General features: G+C 39.2%; 2 protein-coding genes across 2 annotated transcripts; one reads left to right on the top strand and one right to left on the bottom strand.

The window, feature by feature from the left end:
- Positions 1 to 2039: 2039 nt before the first annotated feature.
- Positions 2040 to 5592, bottom strand: LOC124166843. Its single transcript, XM_046544542.1, has 8 exons — positions 4509 to 5592; positions 4175 to 4426; positions 3860 to 4060; positions 3714 to 3779; positions 3552 to 3611; positions 3094 to 3437; positions 2846 to 3008; positions 2040 to 2208 (listed from the first exon to the last, which is right to left on the bottom strand). Exons 2-8 carry the CDS (start codon positions 4191 to 4193, stop codon positions 2045 to 2047), a joined length of 1017 nt encoding a protein of 338 aa, XP_046400498.1. The 5' UTR covers positions 4194 to 4426; positions 4509 to 5592; the 3' UTR covers positions 2040 to 2044.
- A 7870-nt stretch (positions 5593 to 13462) lies between these two features.
- Positions 13463 to 14290, top strand: LOC124167139. Its single transcript, XM_046544938.1, has one exon. It carries the CDS (start codon positions 13463 to 13465, stop codon positions 14288 to 14290), a length of 828 nt encoding a protein of 275 aa, XP_046400894.1.
- Positions 14291 to 14557: the final 267 nt, after the last annotated feature.

The raw sequence follows: 14557 nt of genomic DNA, 5'->3' as shown, positions 1-14557 counted from the left end.
AAAAATATGTATTCTTAGAGTCCTTTAGTTCAGATAGTGAAGTTTTAATTAGGAGAGAAACACAACACACCATACACTTTTTATATCAACCACAATGTAACTTTCATCCAACAACAATAAGCTAAATAAAACTGTTTAAAAAAACGGAAAAAATATCATAGCAACCTATGACAACATATTGCAAATTGCTATATTAAAAAAATCAGAAAGGGGCGAGGAGACGTACCGTGTTATTTTGGATCGCTGGCAGGGGATGCACCAACGAGCCCACTGACGGCAATCTTTGTTTATTGATGGCCACACAAAACGAGACTAATTTGGTGGTTGCTCTCACTCCAGGGTGTGCAAGGTTATGGATTGAATTGAATGCTTGGCGATGGAAAGCTGGTGTGACATATGGTCGAACGTTTGATGTTGATGTATCACACATTAATTGCACACTGCACCCGGGGATTGGCACTTTCTTGAAGATTAAAGCTGTCTGGGAGTTAAGAAGGGAGGCCAGTTCCTCGCCAGTCTCCTGGGAACGGCCTAGTGCCTCAAAATCAGTAGCACCAGTGACTTCCTCAATACGGGACAAGGCGTCCGCTACAACATTGTTGGCCCCCGGTACGTGACCGATATCTGTTGAAAATTGGCCTATTAAGTCAAGGTAGCGGAATTGCTGGGGTAAACATTTATCAGATTTTTGATGGAATGCATAAATGCCATTCCATGTAAGGCTTGTGGTCCGTCGATATCTTGGAAGTTCGCCCTTCGAACATGTGTTTGAAGTAGCGAACCCCTCGGTAAATGGCCAATAGTTATCTATCATATGGGCTATAATTCTTCTCTGAGCCATGGAGTTTTTTAGAAAAGAAACCCATTGGTTTCCAGCCTTTGTCAGTTTGTTGTTGAAGAACTGCCCCCAGGGTAAAATCCGAGGCGACAATTACTTGTTCTCTATTAGGCTTCATGCACAAGACAATAATATTGGAATGAGTCAGCCACAGATGCAGGGTGAGTTCTTTAATGACACTTAAAACTGGATATAATCATATCTAACCAGAAAATAGCACAAAATTTTCACTATGACACTATTACTATAAAGAACTGTCATATATTATGATATTCAAGTAACGGATAAAACCTATGTCTTATTTCATTGATGACCGAACAGGTGAATAGAAATGTTATCCCATACAGCACGAACGGTCGCAAAGTGGCATAAAGGCCGTGATTTACACGCGTTTTATCTCGTGTAAAAACCGTTATTACCCGAGTACAACTGGAATAAATCTCGTGTATTTATGGTCTTATGTCCGCCACAAACCGGATAATACACGTGTATGCACAAGGAAACCAATTGGGGGACCGTTGTAGTTACTCCATTCGCCACCAGGGGAAAGCCTTCTTGAAATAGTTTACTGAATGACCGGAAGATGGCAGTAACCTCGTAATCGGCGGCAAATTCAAATGCGGAAACGAGCACGCCTGGGATCGCCACCTACTATGGAGACTTGATGTCATTTAATAGGCAGCTTATTTAACGAGGCAGCCGATATTTGCAATTCCAATTGATAAGAAACCCATATACGGACCCCACAAAACAACATCGCCTACAAATTGGCCCTTGTACCGTATAATTCAATCAACTCATCTTCCAGCCAAAAATTACTAAGTGACAGACATTTTCCTGCTATTCACAAACTATTGCTATCAATTTACCCATGACCTACATTGCAGTCATTAGTACAGCTGCCAATGGTAGATGAAAAAGGAAAACGCCCTAAAAAAACACCACCTTACTGCATTGGTATGAATAATATTAACAAAAATGAAGCCCTCTTGCATGATCAATTCAATCCTAGTCAGTTAGCAACCAAATGATATAATAATGTATAATAATAATATTAACTATCCCTAACTTAACTATACCAAATAAACAGGTAAATAACAAAGCTTGCTAAAAGATCAAAATTAACAAACCAACAGTTCCACACCATTAAACATACGATAAGACTACTTATACTAAACAGGTAATAAGGAAAGGCAACACATTAGTTCAAACATTTTCGTTTATTGACACAGAAGGTTCCTCGGCATAAAATAATTCGTCAGGAAATACATCCATACGTCTACGACCCGCTTGCTTGAGCCACTTCTGGATTCTATCCTTCACCGTCTCCTCAGTTATGCTGGCAAAGCCCACATTGCGAATAGCTCCCCCTAAAAACAAACAAAAAAATATTTCAAACATTTTCTCAAAGAGATCAAATAATCATTAAACAACATGATAAATGCTGAGTAGGCTGAGAAATGGGATAAAAGAAATCATTTCACTGTTACACACGTAGCTTTAACTAACAATTTAAATTCAAGGTGATTCAATGACCTCCCAGAAGGTAATGCAAGTAAAAAGTAAGTAGAAAATAATAAGTAAAAAAATGAAGACAATGTAAATGAGCTATGCTACCAATCTTTGTTTAACGCATGTACATTCATTTATGGTGATAAGTTATATTAATTCCTTAATATGAAACCTTAATGGAAGAAAACTGTCCACCCTAGGAAGTAACCCATCCACAATCAGATTCACCTTTAATCATGCAGGGTCAACAGACATAAGTTGGAATAATTACCACAGAAAATGCATAAATTCTTATGAAAATGCAAACAGCTCATGAAATGTTCAGCATGTCATGTTTATTTTGTGCATTTGGAAATTTCTTGTTAAAAATGACTTCTCAGATACCAACATGTAGGCAATGGTTATGAATAATGAGTCAAAGACTTTAGTTTGCATAGGACAGACAAATAAGGAATGTTGCTACTTTAGGGTTTAGTATCAACTAGCAGATCTTACCATGCACTATCATCAGCAACGGAGAAGATTCCAACATGTACTTCCCGCTCCTTTGCCCTTTCCAATTACATTGGGCTGCAAAACTGTTAGTAATTAATTTCGATAGAATTGCATTTACTATGGCAGTCTCGTCCTTCCCACCAACCCTGCTCATATCTTGATGCTATGAAAAGGTAAAAATAACAATTAGTGCAAGGGTTACAATGAAGAAAACAGACAGAATACATAAATATTTGATTTAAACTCACCAGTTTCTCCATTATATCAGGCTGCCTCACCACTGCCATTCCCTCGCAAAAATCAGCGTAATTACCAAACGGTAAATTAAATGGAAGGTCCACAGCCTCCTTGGAGGGTTTTTCCGCTAAAACCTCTGTGAATCCACTCTTAATTTTTTCCACTATTTCCTTCTGGGAAACCTCCAAGCTCATGACCTTGGAACAAAGCCTGCCAAGGTGCTTGTCAACCTCCTGAGAACATATTTTCGTCATTTTCTTATCTAATGTTTGCATGATGTTAAGCATCTTGTCAAATTTATCACTGAGCTCCTTAAGCTCGTTAGAATCACATTTTTTCAATGCCATGGTCTGACCTAGAGCAAGAGAATACTTAAATTAGTTTTATGAACCAATAGACAATTAGAAAAAGTGATATTCCAAAATTATCATCATTGAATCATTCAAAATTTAAACCTTGATACACTCACACTGAGCATCGCGGTAAGAGGTTTCTCTTGCTGACGTGTGACATGATGTACTTCTGCCACCTATCGGAAAATCAGTTAATACAATATGAATGAAAAATATGTGAAAATAAGTATTTAGACTGGTGCAAAAAGTAAAAGCATGTCATAACGAATTCTCCATACCATTTCCACACCTGGAACCACCTTCATTCTCCCAACTTACACATTGGGATAATTGTACTGCCATGTCTACAAAGGAAGCAAAATATGAACAACGAAACAGTTTTAATTTTTACTCATTTCAAACTTGAAAGTTCAATTAAAATTACCGTCTTCACTTGAATCATCCGGTATTGCGGGAAGCAGTGGTCTCGCTTGAGTAATCACATCATCTTCAAAGTCCCGAACTTTCTTCTTCCTCATCCGCTCCCCCTTACCATACTTCATTTCCTTCCTTTTCCCAATGAATTCATCCACATCTGTAACTTCAGATATGCCCTGCAGTACCTCCCTGGCAAAATCGTAGTCATCTAAATGGTGAAAAAGAAACATCAAAGGTTTTTATCATAATTTTGTACTACACGATAATTTCACATAAGAAAAGGAGCATGGTACAAAAAGATATTAAAATGGACGTCACTTACTAAGTCTCTGCAGATGCATGAGTCACACGCCAAACTTCCCAGTCCTTTTGAGGCTGGGTCATTTTTTTGACCAGGGTGCTGACTTGCTGGCAGAACTTGGGAGGCCAGTAACAAAAAAATTTACCCTCGTTGGTGAACAGCCACTTCTCAGGTACAACAGTCGTCGCCTTTGTTCTCGGGTGGTCATTGGACTTCACCTTGCAAACGCCACTTCCAACCATGCTCCCGAAGTCCACTATCTTCCAGGCCATTCTGTAACAAGATAGTATATTAGTTATCATTAAGATTCCCAATGTCAACAGTTAATTATTACTGTACGACATAATCAACTTACTACAATCCTACAGAATGGATTATTTCTGAAACATAGAACTCCTGTTCTCCATCTTTAGTCCTTAGAGGAAGGAAGAATGATTCCCTTGCCTCTAATGGCAGTCAATGGCAACATGCTCGGACGAGCTAAATCTGATGCAATGTATATGCCAACATTGCTTGATTTTGAGGGGATTCATAAAAGTTGCTAATATTTTTGAATTTCTTTCCATAGATATGGATCACATTTTCCCTTGTTGCGATGCAATTGACAATTACAATAGAGCCATCCTGAAGGATGGCACAATTATTTGGTGCCTTTGACCCAATACTAACTTCATGGATGACACACTTGGAGTATGCTGGCAAACTCATTCCCGCAGGCAACCTTTCAGCATTTCTTAATATTGCATTTTTGGGGCAAATAGTTGACTTGAGAGGAACAAGGGCCAATTCAGACTCCCGCCTAACTAGTTGCTGCAGAGGCTTCTCACATTTCCTCACTAACTTCTTCAGCGACTGGAACCTGTTTTCAAATTTGAATGCATTCACCTTCTCCAGAAAACCAAATGCATCCACATCACTGTGCAAATGGATAAGGGCATGGACATTATTAGAGACACTTTTCTTTCCATATAGTTGGGCAAAATTTTCAACAAAATAAGCCATTAAGTTTCTAGCTCTCTTCCTTTGCTGGCAATATGTGTCACTCACATAACATCTCATTGCACAATGGAAGCAGAGAAAATGGACAAAAACATCTGTAGCGACACTTTTGTGAAAGACATAGGGCCCAGTATAAAGCATTATTTGCCTGAGCTCTGTAGCCTTCCATCTACTGAGTTCCCTCAGTGTTCTTGGCTTCCTCGGAAATTCAGAAGGAATACTACTTACCAATGATTCCAGCAATTGACACATTTTCTCTATGGAAGAGCTAGGTAATCTTACCAGGAGAGACCCCATCACGAAATAGGTCAGAATTTTTCTCATGATACCCAGGCAAGTGAGGTGCATGTAATCATAAGGAAAATGCTTTATCATGTCCGTCCCTGGAATTTCTTCAAGTGGAGAGCCGCCTTTATGATGCCCTGCTTGAGTCCTCATACGGAAGCTCTCATTAGTCCTCAGTGCTGCATCAAAATCATTGAAAACTACATGAGAAGTTTCAAACTCTCCCTAAGTGGTACACCTTCGGCAACTGTAATACCCCGTATGGCTTGCAGTTTGGGTAGCGAAGGAAAATGCAGGAGTATCTAAAATATAGGCACTTATGTCTATTGAGAACCTTCTACCATTATAACTTACTCCTGAAGGTATGATTTTGGTGAGCTCTTCTTTGAACTCCCTAAAATATTCTGAGGCTGAATTAGGTTTACTAGTTCCATGATATAGTCCAACCAGAAAAGGTGGTATATTTGGAAAGTCTTCAAAGGATAAAGCAATGGGCCACAACTGACTATTGGTACTCTTTGTTAGCGGCACTCCATCAATGCATCAATGGAGCTTCAATATCTCCAACTCCTTCAGTTGAGGGTACCTCTCAAGGTGAGTCAACAGCTTTGATTCTACTCCAAAGTGATAATATTCACCTCCAGCAACCTTTGAGTAGGCGTATCTCTAGGAGTGTTCAAAAGAGTCCTGGCATCTGAAGGCCATCCATTAAAGCAGCTGTGTTCCCCTAAGATTTTAAGTACCTCTGTTACTTTGGTTTGGGTCACTCCAGAAGCAGCCCATTGCCTCAGCTTGTCAAGAATATCTACTGGATCCAATTCTGTTTCGCTCTCCGACTCTGGCTCACTCTCTGACTCTGATGGCATTTCATCAGAGGCCAGAAAAACTGAAACATCACTATCAGATAGTTCACGAACATCAGCCACCTCATGCTGAGATTCACTGCCATCCAATGAACCTTCATTCACCTCACACCTCTCCTGATGTTCCTGCTCCACTAAGCACAAATTATCTGAATTTATTATATGAATATATTATTATGAACTTTCATCTTCACTGATGTCTTCCACCATGCTGTTACACCTGAAAGTAAGAATTCTTATGGTGAGGTCGTAAATTATAAAAAGTGCTCAACAAAAACATACTAATTGCACAATCAATCTTTAATTTTGAATGAGTAGTAATCAATTTCCTTCCGTAGCAGTCTCCAAAGAAAATGCCTAAATGTTCTCACATAACTACATATAAAAGTTGGAACTGGTTTTTGTTGAAACTTATTTTTCTGTTCCAGTCAGCACAGTTTATCCTAGTCATGACTGATTTCTTGGCAAAATTAGGCATCGGTAGGTGAACATACTCTAATGGGTTACATTCATTTGAAAGTTTAACTTACATCATTGCATTACTTGGTCCTTCTTCGTCGACAATGCCTGTGGTATCCCTCAGCCTTCCTGCCCTGAAATTCATAGGCATCTTAATACACAAAAGTCATGACTGTTAGGCACCATAAATACAGGAGAACTATGATACACAGTCAAAAAATTATCAGCTACATGAAGTGATCACTTACTTACGCATCTGAAATGTAGACCCAGGACTTGCCCTAAGGAGCATTTCATGCGCCATTTTAAGTAAATCTGGGCTTGCCGATGGTGCAGGGATGGAGCTTACCTGCTTCACACAGCAAAAAGATTTCATCCTCTTCACCTCGTACTCCAGCTTCAGGTTATTCTTTCTTTCTCCTGCCCAGATGCACTTTAAGTCCGTCGATGACAACTCCTCCAGGTCGTTTATGTCATTTCTGCCGGGAGGATAAATAATAACACTGAATGAAATTCGTGAAATTGAAATAAATTGAAATGCTGATCTCAGGAAAAAAACTATGCGTATTATTTTCCCGCACGGTCACACGGCTACCGTGAAACCAGGATTTGTTTAGCAAAAGAAGATTGAACAGTAACAAGTTGAAAATAAAATTTCTAGGTCAGATGGATGGATGAATGTGTTTTAAATGTAACCCAGGCCCAGAAATCGAACAGTTTGTGTACTCGCACGTTAAATACTCCAAATTACGGTAAAAATAATGTTTATACATTAATATTCACAAAATTAGGTACCATAAAACTGCTCCGATGTGTTTACATTGTTCCGACAAACCTGCTTTGCAGCTGCACGTCGTATTCGAAATTGTTCAATCCAAGTCGTCGGTTACTTTCAGCTCTCCAGTTACTTGCAGAGGCGGCTTAGTAATTCCACTTGTTTGAAGAACTATGGCGAAAATGGACACACCATCTTCCTTCTTCTCCTTAGCGCCGACAAGTACAACCAGGCCGGCTTTCAGTACACATTCTCCCTCAATGATATTTCTTGAGGAAGAATTTCCTCCCAAAAACGCGGCCATGACGCCGAACGACAAAGTGAGCTTGCCACTCATTTTCCTCTTAAATATCGGAAGTGTAAAATAGAAAGTTTACTAGAAAAGAACAAGGTAATACTAAAGGAAGTAATTAAGGATTTCGATGAAGAAATGGTGGGTTAAATCCCAGTGAAAACTTAGACGAACGCATACTTTTTATTTAGTTTTGGAGTTGCAATAATTCCATCAAAACTTTGAAGAACGTCTAAATATTCACTCATTGTTACAATCACCGTTTTAAAATGTATAAATACATCTCTTATGACAACAAATTAGTCGTTGGAGCAAAATTTGAGCTCACAAAATATTTTTCAGAGTGATCTTAAATTATGGATACTCAGACATATCTTTTGAATTAAGAAAAATCGGCAAATATACCAAAATCAACCTCTAAGAAGGTGAGAATAATCCACAGATGATAGAATCCATAAATGTTATGTCACAGGCCATCCTTTTTGGTGATGTATTTGAATAATAATAATAATTCTTTTAGCCGATAATATAACTTACCACCATTTAGAGTGCCACATCTAGGGTGCAAAAATGCATACCACACGGTCTAAAAAAACGTTACAAACGGTAGTGATAGGATGATTCATTAGATCAATTTTAATACATATCACCAAGGATATTCGCAGTACTTATGTTATGTCACAGGCCATCCGTGTGTTGCGATGATTTGATAATAGTAACTCCCTCTGACCCATTACATATGACAGAACCATTTTTCCCATCCACCAACTTAATTATCACAGTAAATACGAGGCTGTGAATTCAAGTGAATATATTACTCCCAGGTAAATTCCATTTCAACAAGTGCTCACTTTATACTTAAGTAACAAATCTGATGGGTCTAAACCTAGTGAAAACTTAAATGAACGCATAGTTTTCAAATAGTTTTGGAGTTGCAATAATTCCATCAAAACTTTGAAAAAGGTCTAAATATTTACTCATTGTTACGATCACCGTTTAAAAATGTATAAATACATCTCTTATGACAACAAAGTAGTCGTTCGAGCAAAATTTGAGTTCACAAAATATTTTTCAGAGTGATCTTAAATTATGGATACTTATACACATACCTCTGAATTAAGAAAAATCGGCAAATATACCAAAATCAACCTCTAAGAAGGTGAGAATAATCCACAAATGAGAGAATCCATAAATGTTATGTCACGGGCCATCCTTTGTGGTGATGTATTTGAATAATAATAATTCTTTTAGCCGATAATATAACTTACCACCATTTAGAGTGCCACATCTAGGGTGCAAAAATGCATACCACACTGTCAAAAAAAACGTTACAAACGGCAGTGATAGGGTGATTCATTAGATCAATTTTAATACATATCTCCAAGGATAATCGCAGTACTTACGTTATGTCACAGGCCATCCGTGTGTTGCGATGATTTGATAATTATAACTCCCTCTGACCGATTACATAAGATATAACCATTTTTCCCATCCACTTACTTATATATCATAATAAATAAGAGGCTGTGAATTCAAGTAAATATATTCCTCCCAGGTAAATACCATTTAACAAGTGCTCACTTTATACTTAAGTAACAAATGTGATGGGTCTCAAAAATGGAACAATCAAAAATTCTTCTAGTCTACATAACTGAAGCAATATAAATGCTACTTGGGTATTCTTATAAATTCCGGAATTGGTTAAGTTCTTTTTCTCCTTTCTGTTTAAATACATAATCTTATCTGATACATAAGATTTTATTTTCTTTGCTCTAATATTTATTTCCTCATCCTCCACTCCTCTCTAACCAAGCCAATCTGAATTTTCGTGTAAAAATTGGATTGCTCATGAACATTTTGATTCACAATGAAGAGGGTCGGACTGGGACCCACAAAAGGGCGCTGCCTTCAGCTAAGAAAGGGCGCGATCCGAGGTTAGGGCTGTGGGATGTTTTGAAATTCACTAATTGTAAGTAAAATTTGAAAAAAATATGGTAAGTATTGTTTTACAACAATGGTTTCAAAAAAGCTATGTAACTATTACAACGGGTATGTGATGGAAGGTTCACTAATTTAAATGGCAAATACTCCAAATGCTCATGTGTAATTGGCTTCCACTTCAGATGGATGTTTTCTAAGTATTGTATATTTGATATTTTCAAAGATATTTATCATTAATGTTACAAATTACACAACTCACTATTTAATATATTTGAATAATGGAAAAGATAAAACTTGTAAGTAAGATTGAGGTATTGTACGATTTGGATTGCATAAATGCAATCCAAATCGTACAAGAGACATATTCAAATGATTTATGAAATAAAATTAATAAAAATAAAACATATCTTTGTAGAAATACAAAACAGGCGCTTCATTTCCTTGCTTTTGAAACAGAGTTCATCTATAATTTTTTCATTGCTTATCTTTGTGACTAATTCTCGTTCCGACTGCATCAAGAGGAGAGCTTCCAAATTCTCATTGCTCATGGATGAACGAATTCTCGATTTTAAGAGCTTCAGCTTTGAAAATGCACGTTCGCAGCTCGCTTGGGTCATCGGTATTGTTAAAAGGAACTTGTAAGCCTTATGGAGTTGCGGATACATTAATGAGTACACGTTGTAATGATAAAGTATCTTGTATGCGCATTTAACACAGGAGTGGCATTTTTTGTTGCTTTTACCCCAAATTGTTTCTTCATCTTCTGATTTAGAACTTAAAACTCACGTCAATGTCACTGGAGTCCTTCTGATAGTGATCTTGTAAATTCTTATTAAAGCTTGGCCGTTGCTCAATAAATGATTCCAGTTCTTGCTGGAGCTTGCCTTTGTCGATGTTGAGGATCACAGAGCATATTTTTTCCAATGCATGTTCCATTCTATTCCATTTGTTCTTAACTCAGAGAATCTTACACGATCAAAGCATAAAAGATCTTAATAAACTCGGTTTTGTTCAGAGAACCTTGCTTCCATGCTGGCGTTAATTTGGTCAACAATCACAACACATTAACTTTAAAACTCTCCTCACTGCTGAATGAAGTTTCTACGACCTCATCACTTGTTTCATCTGGCATTTTTTCCGAATATACTGTCTTCTGGATGGCAATTCACTCTTTATGCTAATTTTGTTGGAATATTTATCCAAAATTGGATTTTCTTCGATTTTGTTTATCAGACTTTTTGACATGAACTTGGCAAAGTTTTTTTGCAGCATGGACAATGCCTGAAAACTCTTCTCTTATTCTCTTAAGACTGTCTTGAGCTGATGAAACCAAATTCCAAGTCTGTGCATAATCTAAATTTTTGTTTGAAGATAGTCTGACAAAGGCATTGTTGATTTGAAAATAATCAAGAACATCAAAGCAGTTAGGATTGCTTCAAACTACAAAAACTCTTAAAGAAGATTGTTTGCTTCATTTCTTGTTTTGGAACTGAATTCTTGGGCATTTGCCGCGATAGAAAGAAAAGTGATAAACTCTATGTACACAGTTTTAGGTTGTTTTCCTTCATATTCCGCCAATTTCATCCAGTTATGGAAATAGCCAAAGATCTTGGAAATGGCGTCACTCTTTGATCTCCATCTAGTTGCGCCAATAGCACCCAACCTATAACTTGGATGTTGCTCCAAATAAATATCTAGTCTCATGTGAGATTCCCTTACAAACACTTGAGTTTGCTGCAGTGAACAAAAAAAAAACGAAATCGAAGCTGTCACAACTTGTGATGTGTCTACCATAACTAAGTTTAGGGAATGGGAATAACACCACGTATGAATGTGGTGTGGGATCTGCTCTTGCAGCCTGGCTGAAACGCCCTTTTATTGACCACTCATGTTTGCAGCTCCATCAAATGAGTTTGCAATACAGTTGTTGATATCAAGTCCTGCTTCCCGCCGGGGGTAGAAAGTGAAAAGTAATGGATTTCTTGAGCATAGTGAGATACCTTTTGACGGAAATCCTTTGACAAAAGGTTTTTCTTCATCACTGAGGCCAATCTATTCGAAGCCCCTTTAAAACTCGTTCCACAATCCGAAAATAAGTCTTTACAAAGTCCTCTTCTGGATACAAATCGTGTAAGAGCGGCGATGAAGGCTTCTGCTGAAAGTCCGTGAACGTCCGTCAGGAAATGTAGTATTTCCACCTCAAGAGGGTATCACGAATATGTAGTCTATGTTTTAAAAATAAGGTTTTAATACATAAAAGTAAATCATCCTATATGCTGTTTCATACGCCATAAATTAATAAATCTATCCATCTGGAGTGAAGTCCCCAATGCAACTATGGAATAGATAGTCATTGTAACAGAAAATGGCATAATAAAGATAACTACTAATATTTGAGTAGAAGAAGGTTATTACTAATGTAATTTATGAGTTGCTGTATGGATCGATGTATCATATGTCTGATTTTTTTCATTAATTCTAGCTGAATTTATGGGCACAGGTATATGACGGAGGGAGAGAGAGTGAGTGAGAGGAAGAGAGAGAGGTCCACTTGATTCAGAGTCTACAACAAATATAAATCAGAGAATACAAAAATTTTTCTGACTAAGGTTGGACTAATATTTTCCCTTAGAAAATGAATGTATACCAACAAGAATGATTTCCATTTTGCAGCAACTTGTCACACCATTCTACTTCCTTCCTCCAACCAGAATCACTTAATTTGCAAACCCTTTAATACCTTGGATACCATTCTTTGTCGACACAGTAAACTTTTCCCACGACCACATTTAGAACATATGCAACCCAATGGCATCCATTCTTTCATGCACATGTTATATGATGAGTGAAGTCAAAACAGCCCATCATAATTAGTCAGTAAAATCTGACGCAGATACTAACTGTGAATCACCACGCGACAAGTTATTGGTTGTGACACAGAGGTCGAAATATAATAATATAACTTGCCTACAGAAAAAAATGTGAGATAGGGGTACTTATAATAGTCAATTTATAATCCCAATTAAAACGTTGACAAAAGTATTATCCCCGCAAGGGGGGAAGAGGGTGATCTCTTCCTTTGGGGAGCCGCGCCCCCACGGACCCGAGCCCACCGAGGAGACAACCTCGTTAAAAAACCCCCGGTACGACTAGGGTAGCGTCCGGACAGTCATGTGGGCCCGACTGTCCGTGTAAGGCGATACCATCCTGCCTTAGCCCACCCACGTGTTTGCCGTGCGTGGCGACCCGTGTCGCAGGGAACGGGGATCCTGGTGGCTGAGGGGACCTCCTCTGTGGGAGGGGAGAATCCCCAACACTCCACTTTGGCCCCTGACTCTCCTAGACGGGCGGCCGGGAGAACTAATCCATTCCCGGTCAATCGGCTCCTGGCGGCTGGGGAGCTTGGCGGCTCCTTTCGAGTACGCCAGGAAGGGTGAGCGTGATCCAAAGGGACACTGCCTAGAGCATTCTCGGAGGGGCACGTCTATATCTTCGGGGGAACCTGGCGCTCTGCACCGGCCCGCGGTGCATCGTCCCCTTGTCGGACTCCATGGTGGGTGGGGCCCCGGAGATGAATATAATCAATGTCTATGGATATCCAAAACCCAACACCCATTGCCTCTAGGGAGGCTAATCCCAGCAAAAGGCTATGTACGGAAAATGTACTACAGAATGATTACCCTTCTTACGTAGTAATGAGCAGCATAGAAGAAGGAGCTTTGAAAAAAGTGTCTCCGTTCGTAATCGCGAAAGTGATCCAGGGGTTGGTTGGCGATGTAAAAACAGCGAAGAGACTGCGGTCAGGTTCTCTCCTCATACAGGTCAACAATTCAAGACAAGCAAAGAGACTGCTTGAGGTGAAAGAGTTCTTCCAAGTCCCAGTGAAAGTTGATCCCCACCGATCACTTAACACTTGTGACGGCGTCGTAACATCTTGGGATCTTTCAGACTGCACCGAGGAGGAAATCAAAGAAGGTCTGAAAGACCAAAAGGTGATATCGGTCCGCCGCTTGAAAACGAGGCGAAGCGGCACTCTAAAGGACACGAACAGCTTTGTCCTCACCTTCGCCCTTCCGAAGCTTCCCGCGTCCATCTATGTATGCTACAGCGCTATCCAAGTTCGACCGTATATTCCTAAGCCTATCCGATGCTTCCGTTGTCAAAGGTATGGACACACATCAGGCAACTGTAAAGGAGAGGAACTCTGTGGTAGATGCTCTCTGAAGACGCACGAAGGAGACTGTAGTGAAAAGGAAAAATGTGTGAACCGCCATAGAGACCATCCAGCGTGGTCAGCATCCTGCCCAATATTTGCAGAAGAAAAGAAAATACAAGAAATAAAAACCTCAAAGAAAATAACTTACGGAGAAGCCAAGAAAGAATTCAGAGCTCTGAACCCTGTTTTCTCTGGAAAATCCTATAGCCAGGTGACGGCCAAAAAAATATGTGGACGCTGCCGTGCAGACACACACGCCCTCTGTATGCGCGCCATGCAAAGGCGTGTTCCTGCCCGCCAAGCCTAAGAACTTAACAAGTATCAGCATCACGAAGGATAAAGCTAAGGCTACTGCGGAGAGTGACTCTTCGGGCGAAAACTCGCCTTCATCAAAGAAGGCCAAAACACTCTTACGAAAAACTCATTTTAAAAAATCAGACCTCGAGGAGGACGCTGTATCAGACGATATGATGGACGCCGATCCCTCCGAGGTAGCTAAACAATTTAAATGCTTGACAAATCCTCCAGGAAAGGGGAAGACGAGACTACGACGATCGTAGTCAACCGTATATGT

This window comes from Ischnura elegans, chromosome 10 (genome assembly GCF_921293095.1).
Source record: "Ischnura elegans chromosome 10, ioIscEleg1.1, whole genome shotgun sequence".
Taxonomy (NCBI): Eukaryota; Metazoa; Arthropoda; class Insecta; order Odonata; family Coenagrionidae; genus Ischnura; species Ischnura elegans.
This window is presented reverse-complemented; position numbering and strand designations above follow the sequence as displayed.

Excerpts from the sequence above, each read along its gene's own strand:
- LOC124166843 (XM_046544542.1), bottom strand. Across the intron at positions 3,780-3,859 it reads GGATGATTCAAGTGAAGACG|ACATGGCAGTACAATTATCC; the intron begins GTAATTTTAATT and ends CTTCCTTTGTAG. Across the intron at positions 3,612-3,713 it reads TGGTTCCAGGTGTGGAAATG|GTGGCAGAAGTACATCATGT; the intron begins GTATGGAGAATT and ends ATTTTCCGATAG.
- LOC124167139 (XM_046544938.1), top strand. The coding sequence starts at position 13,463 with ATGAGCAGCATAGAAGAAGGAGCTTTGAAAAAAGTGTCTCCGTTCGTA.